Source organism: Natator depressus, chromosome 8 (genome assembly GCF_965152275.1).
Source record: "Natator depressus isolate rNatDep1 chromosome 8, rNatDep2.hap1, whole genome shotgun sequence".
NCBI lineage: Eukaryota > Metazoa > Chordata > Testudines > Cheloniidae > Natator > Natator depressus.
Genome location: NC_134241.1, coordinates 86,922,386 through 86,929,898, shown reverse-complemented (window position 1 = coordinate 86,929,898; position 7,513 = coordinate 86,922,386). Strand labels below are relative to the sequence as shown.

Here is a 7,513-nt window from a genome sequence, read left to right as displayed (position 1 = left end):
TGCACTCCCTGTTACCCCCATACCTATACAGATTTAACAAATAATGAATTTGGCAGGTAGCTTTCAGTGTTTAGTAAGCACTCTGGAGACAGACTGGATGGAGAGAGAAGGTTCAGCACATTTATTAACCGCATGAGTGCTCAGTGCTGACTAAGTCTGCTCAGATTTCTGGAAGATATCTAGGGAGACATCCTCATACCTGCTCCAGCCACTTTATGCTGGGTAAAAGGGCATAAAGAGGACTTAATAGTCCCAGTTCTGGCTGGGAAAGAAGGCAAAGACAAATGAAAGGTAGCCTTCCAAGGACCCCTTATAAGCCCTGATGTAGGGGGTGCGTCAGGGCCCGGAGGGGCATAACAGACAGTGCTTCCGAGATTCCAGGCAGCACTGCAGTCCATAGAACAGCCTATGGGCCTGTCTAAATTATGCTGGGCGCTGCTTCAGAGCAGGCAAGGATCAGAATGTTGCAAAAGAGGACGTAGCCTGGGCTGTGAATTCTGTACTGTGCCTTGGCTAGCTGCAGCACACACCTGACCTGTACTTTGCATTGAGCCTGCACAGAGAATTAACAGAGCATTGTAGCTACACACACACACACACACACACACATTAATAGCATGATAGCTATCCTTACATTCAATATACTGCCTCTTGTGTTAGCGTCTAACTACAAGTTGTTAGAATGTGAGCCTTTGCTTTAAAGTGCGGAAATATATTGTAAGCTACGTTGAATTCCATTTTTTTTTACAGTAATACATACAAAAGCCCTATTTTATATTAATAGGTAGATCAGTGCAAATCAAACAAAATGTTGATCAGCGAAAATGTTGTGCTTGTGTAACACTGACAGACCCCAGTTGGCAGCAGGCGGGATCAAACCTGGGACTTGTGGAGCCAAATGAATGAGCCTCTAGGAATGTGGACCTTAGAGATTAATGAGTCTGCTACCGCCTTAGCTAAGTGGCCTCGCTGCCACTAGAGGGTACAGACATCCAGGAGGGGCGTGGGTTACACTTGTCCCCTCTGTGTTTACAGGGACACTGTCAATATAAAGCAGACATACTGCTGGAAACAAGAGAGGCAGGGATGATGTTAAAATACAAATTAAAAAAAATTTTTTTTTTTAAATTAAATGTTCTTGGCAGTATTTATATTGTTTTCTTTTTGTACTGCACTCAGCTTGGACAATGAAATTAGACTGGTGGATTTTCCCTTCATTTGATAGCCCTTTTCTAGTCAGTTTTGCTCACTGTAATATTGTCATGCCCTAACAATATGTTGTTGATTACATTCAAAGCTTCAATGGAGTTTTTAAATCCTCACTCTTTCCCTGTTAGTTATAACAACTTTTGTAGAACCAGTCTCAAATTCTGGACACTTCACAAAACAAGAGGTCATTTTATGCAGAAATTTAGGATCTCATCCAATGTGACATAAAAGCCAACAGAAAGACTGCCACTAACTTCAACTGGCTTTGGGTCAGGCTCTTAACCTCTAACACCAACAGCTTACCGATAGAGCCATTACAAACCAGAATGAAATAACTTGCCAATTTATCAACAACACTGTATCTCAGCCCAGATGCTCCACAAATGCATTAGGAAAAAATAGTAGAGTTTGCCATGGGACCAGAAGATTACAGCTGTTAATTACTATTTCCCCCCAAACTCATGAAGACACTTCAAATCATATTAGGCTGTCCATTCGTGAATTTGGGACGTTAAAACTAGTACAACCAAAAAGTAACATGTTGATATCTATACTATATGCTAGTAATGGACACAACATGATTTAGCCTCATTCTCATTAAAATATCTTTACTGATTTGCAGACAGCAGATCAAGGTTGCATATGCAGAAGGAAACAGAGCCAGGGCACAATTACAAACACTTGCCAGAGACAGAAAAAAGGGGAGGGATGGCATATAAATTGACTGGGACTCTTGTTCAAGTTCAGAAAGAAAGAAAAAAAAAAATCAATCTGAGATCAGGATGTTCCTGTAAACGTTTATCCAAGAATAACTTGTCATGGGCTTCAACCAAAGCCAGGCAATTTAGAAGAGACAGCAGGAAAATCTTTATAACAACTATAAAAAAAAAAAAAAGCAGCATCACCAGGAGTATGCAAAGCTGGATTTGCAGCTCAAAAGAGTAGGTTGGGTAGACAAAATAATCGGCCGCACTGCAGCCAATAATATACCTGTGCTTGGAGTTACCTGAACTTCTCTATAAGAACTCAGGCCATCTGTCTTTAGGGTGATGAAAGGGACAGGCCATGGGCCTAGAAGTCAGACAGACTGAAATCTGTTACCTCAGATACAGTGATAATGTGGCCCATATCACACATATGAGGCAGACTTAAGCAAGTCACTTCACCTCTATGCTTCAGTTTTCCCAGCAGTTCTACAGAGATTGTAAAGCTTGTTCACTTTTGTGATGTGCTATGAGATCTATGGCTGAAGAATGCTATATACAGTGCCGAGAATTATTTCCATTGTTGGTGCTCAGCTATGCAATAAGAGGCAAGTTAGCAGACAATTTCTGTTAGTAACTATGCTACATAAGTGCCTGATCTTCTGGGGTTATGAGTTCCCTCCTCTCCAGCTGAAGCCAAGGTACTAAGGATGCTTCCCACTTTACAGGATTGGGCCCCTAGGCACAACACAGTGAGAAAGACATAGGGAATTAACCAAGTTACAGGGTGCAATAGAAATGAGTATTGTTGGCAAGAAAAAAGCCCAGCAAACAAACTAATTACGTGCAGGAATAGCTTTAATAAGTCACATAGCTGTAAAATATTAGTAGCTGCATAACAATACACAAAATTTAATTTTTATTATGAAACAACAAGCATGTCTTTGGTAAGCCAGTCAGTCTCTCCCCAAATACGTACATATCTGAAAAATCATGTGTTTGTTCCTTAGTAATAAGACACCCTAACTTTGTGAAAGATTTGCTGTGGTCACTATATTTCTGAAAACATTTTTCCTTGAAGTATATACACACTGTAAGCAAAAACAGGATTTTTGTTTCAGGCTAATATATAATCTGAGAATATTTAAAAACCAATATATATTCAGGGATAACAAAGATGATTTCTGCCTCTATTAACACATTCCGGTATTTTGATCTCGTTTGTAAACTTTTTTGTTCAAAACCTGGACTACTGTGTAATGGCTAACATTGGACATTCCATTTGCTTAAAAAGACACATTCAAAAAAATCTCTCTCTTCCAAGTCAATGATTAGAATGACCCAATTGAGTTATCAGAGAGAAACTATGGGCCTTAAATAAACCCTTCAGGACATTTATTCTTCTTGGATTTCTAGCGAATACCTATGAGCAGACTGTTTTCACTTTACATGAGAATATTCTTTGAGAGAAAGTCCATGCTCTTATTACATCATGCAGTGATGCGAGTCCAGCCATTCAAGGTACACTCACATAACAGAACACTTGCCTTTCAGTTTATCCTTCTTTTTCTGCTGCTTGGATTTCTTCCCATCCACCTGGAGACTGACAGTTCTTCTCTTCTCCAGATTCAATAGTTCTTGGAAGAGCTCCTGTACATTGTAGTTCATTTTAGCCGATGTCTCCATGAAGGAACACTTCCACTTGCTAGCTAAGGCTTCCCCTTCACTGGCATCCAGTTCCCTCTGGGTCTCATCACTCTTGTTACCAACCAACATTATTGGAATCTTTTGGATATCCCCTTTGATCTGACAAATCTGATCATAGATTGGCTGAAGTTCTTCCATGGACTGCCTGCTGGTGACAGAGTACACCAAGATGAAAGCATGACCTTTGGAGATAGACAACCTCTGCATAGCAGGGAACTGATGGCTGCCAGTGGTGTCTGTAATCTGAAGGGTGCAGATGTTCTTATCACAGCTGATCACCTGTCTGTAAGTGTCCTCAATGGTAGGGATGTAGGTTTCCCTGAAAGTTCCCCTTACAAACCGAAGGACCAAGGAGCTTTTACCAACCCCTGCAGCTCCAAACACAACCACCCTGTAATCATTGCTTTGTTCTGGCATGTTCACTCTGATGTGACCCAACAAGTGAGGAAGGTCTGAATTGCAAATGCCCAGGTTTCTTGAGTTTACATGCCCTTATGCAGAGATGGCCTGCAGAGAGGAAAAACAAAGGAAAAAAAACAGCCCTCATCATTCACAATACACAAGAGGTTTTGCTATGCCGATAAATACACCCCCTCCTCCCATCCTTCATCTCTCTGCTGTATTACAAAGCCAAACCAAATCCCCTGGGCACACGTCCCATACACAGCATCATATTGAAAGCGAAAACTGTAATTCACCTGTGGCCCCCAGCTCCAATATCTGGAGAAACGAGATTAAAATCACCCATCAGAGCTGAGATCAGGCAGCTTCTCTCATTAAAGTTCTTCTGTGCCCAAGCAACAGAGTCCCGCAGCACTTAACTCCCCTGCAGCTGGTACAGAGGCTCTGCTCAGCAAATGCCTTGGAATCACCTCCTGCTGCCTACACCAATCCCAGCGACAGGCTCCCTCACTTCCCACCTTTTGTCGGATGCTAATCCCGGGGGGGTTGTTTTTCTCTCTCTAGTGTTTTGCACTCTCCCAAACTGGCTCTTGCAGAGCAGCAGGGAGCACAACCTGGCCACCACTAAAGCTGCATCACCTCGAATGATCGATCTAAGCTAATGCAATATTTCAGCTGATGGTACAAACAGTGAGGCATGCAGGCATGACAGTCACACACTAGGGCCATATATAACCAGGAGTGGCTGCACCATCAGTCCCCTTCAGAAAAAAGGGGTAAGGTGGATCTTCCTGGATCCTGCTGATTTTTGCATCCAAGCCCCCCTCAATTGGACCATCAGGATAAAAAAAAAATCTGCCCCAGAAAGCCTGGACCCCCATACATCCTGACACAACAGACTCCCAAAGCCCAAATCCAGCACCTGGACTCTGCTGGATCCTGCCACATTTTGGCTCCTACATTCAAATTCTACTGAATAAATAGAGAACGAGTATAGAGGTACCTCTTACACCACAGAGAAACAGTAGGACAGATACTGAGAGGTGGCACCTGGTTCCTGTTAGATCTAGCCAATTTTTGTCCCCAGCCATGATAATTCCACTGGTCAAGTATATCAGCAGAACTTCTGTGTGGGTTTTATTCTGGTGGAATCATTTAAAGCTACAGAGGTGAACTGTGATATTAAAAGGAAAAAATACAGCCTTCACCCCCACCCAGTACCCAGTCAAGCCACCAAGCCTTGATATTTTCCAGTTTAGGCTCTGGTGCTTTGATTTTGTTGCTGTTAAGGAAATAATGCCCTATTTAGTTAGGGGGTGGGGCTGGGTGGAGATGCATATTTCACAACTTGCATGGCTGATCATTTATGGGACATCACAGACTGGAGGATGTTTCTAGCAGTCTGTTTATTTAGAACACAGACCTAATTTTGTTTCTGTTTCAATGGTATGTTTACAGTGTTCTACAGAGTTGTGTTTTTCCACTGAATGCATCCGATGAAGTAAGCTGTAGCTCACGAAAGCTTATGCTCAAATAAATTGGTTAGTCTCTAAGGTGCCACAAGCACTCCTTTTCTTTTTGCGGATACAGACTAACACGGCTGCTACTCTGAAACCTGAGAGTTGTGAAATGTGCATCTCCACCACCTTTTTGGCAATGCTGTTGCACTAGGATAGGTAAGGATCCAGATTATGATGGTGATGTAGGGGAAGGTGCATATATACAGTAAGTGTAAGTAGAAAGACTGGAGAGTATGCAGCCAAAAATTATCCAGATTTACAAAGACACTAGTGCCAAAGCAGAGGATTGCAGTTTTCTTGAAGGAGGATATCTTGGGAGGAATAGTAAAAGCTACACCTGCTCTTTGTTTTGATGGTACAATTTCTGCGTATAAAGCCAAAAGTTGTCAGGATGTGGCTGGATCCCCAGATCCAAGTTTCTGCATCAAGGTCTGGACTTCTTAAAGGTACAGAAGAAGCAGTGATATGTTCTCTACTTACATGGTAGATTTGGGGGGATTGGGGCCCAAATTGGCAGGATCCAGGTGGGTTTTGCAGAGCAGTTGCACCAGGACGTGTCCTGGTCTGGGTGTTTTGGTGGCAGGAAAGTAGCTATTTTGGTAATACATTTGGGGGTGCAGCTGCAAATATCAGCAGGACCTAGCCAGCTCCATCTTTCACCCACTTACCTGCCACATTCGAGCCCCAAACATGCACCACTCTCACCCCCTCCACTCCCCAACAGTAGAGCAGACACAACAAGTGCTCCCAGCTCCAGACAGGCAGCTTCCTCTCATGCAAGTCACGCCAGTACTGTTCAGCTATCAAGCTCCATATGCAAGAGAAAGTGGTAGCCCCAGGCCCTCCCAAAGCCAGGAGGCAGCAAGCAACAGCACCACTGCTGGCTTTTTGATGAGTAATAAGATTATTGCAGCGCAGCTGAAGACAGCACAGGGCTTTAGCAACAGCCAATGAAAGCACCCCACTCTCTGCATCCAAGCCTCAACAAAGAATAAATATGTATATGAATCTTTACCTCATTCTTTTGCTCTTCCAAAAAGCTGGCTAGTGCGGGGGCAGCCCACACCCACAGGCAGCCTGGTGTAGAGCTGGCACTCAATGGAAATACAAATTCCACTGTTGTACTTGTGCCCGATGGAGAGCAGAGGCTGGGAAGCACCACTGCACCGAGGGAGAGGGCAAGCTTGGCTCCCCCTGTGTAGCAGCCTTAAAGCCAGCCTCCAAATCTGTCCTTGCTGGGAGACCTGCCCTGCCCTGGCAGCTGGGCCACTCTGGCACACCTGCCTCAGCAGCTGCCTGGCTGTATTTCCAAGGTGATGGAGCTGCACAGACTCGCCCCTGCTTGCAGTCACCCTGTATTTCATTCAGTTTTTCCAGGAGTGGAACATCCCATTCATGCTGCTGGAGTGGAATAATAATAGTTAAAGGAGACGAGTCTTCCATTGGAGGGTTATTATCTTGTCTCAGGAAAACAGCCTGGGTTTATTAGAGCACTTTTCCAAAGCCAAACACAGAGTTTAGTGCTGGAAGAAGCAGCTCTGTATAATGCAAATGCTAGCAGGGCTTTCTCTGAGGCAAGCTATTGTCTCTGCTAGGCTCAAGTTGCGTGTTTTGACATTAAAGTGTTTCTCGGCCAGATCCAAAACCAATATTGTTATTCATTTCTTATTTGCACCAAAGTACTTATCCCAGTGGTGGCTAGATCTTTCCCAAATTCTCTTTACACCTTTTACCGTCCCCTGGGTGAAAAAATCAGTTTACTCCCAAGTAAAAATCATTTTAAAAAATGAAGCCAACACTGGAATTGAAGGTACAAGTACTACACTGCTGACTGTGAGTGCTTCTATCCCTTCTATTCCATCCCCTCAAACTGAAATCACCTGCTATTAAGATTGGAGATGCCCTCCTCCTTTAGGGGCAGCGTAAGTAACGTTCAGCCAGAAACTTCCTGACATTCTGCACAGATATCTT

At 43.5% G+C, this 7,513-nt stretch overlaps 1 protein-coding gene across 2 annotated transcripts; it reads right to left on the bottom strand.

Moving 5' to 3' along the window:
* Window positions 1-2,819: 2,819 nt before the first annotated feature.
* Window positions 2,820-6,897, bottom strand: DIRAS3 (DIRAS family GTPase 3). Of its 2 annotated transcripts, none has more exons than XM_074962270.1 (2): window positions 6,558-6,897; window positions 2,820-4,127 (listed from the first exon to the last, which is right to left on the bottom strand). In XM_074962270.1, exon 2 carries the CDS (start codon window positions 4,035-4,037, stop codon window positions 3,441-3,443), a length of 597 nt encoding a protein of 198 aa, XP_074818371.1. In that variant the 5' UTR covers window positions 4,038-4,127; window positions 6,558-6,897; the 3' UTR covers window positions 2,820-3,440. The 2 variants fall into 2 exon arrangements, with proteins under 2 accessions (XP_074818371.1, XP_074818372.1); XM_074962271.1 differs by lacking the exon at window positions 6,558-6,897 and adding an exon at window positions 4,319-4,455.
* Window positions 6,898-7,513: the final 616 nt, after the last annotated feature.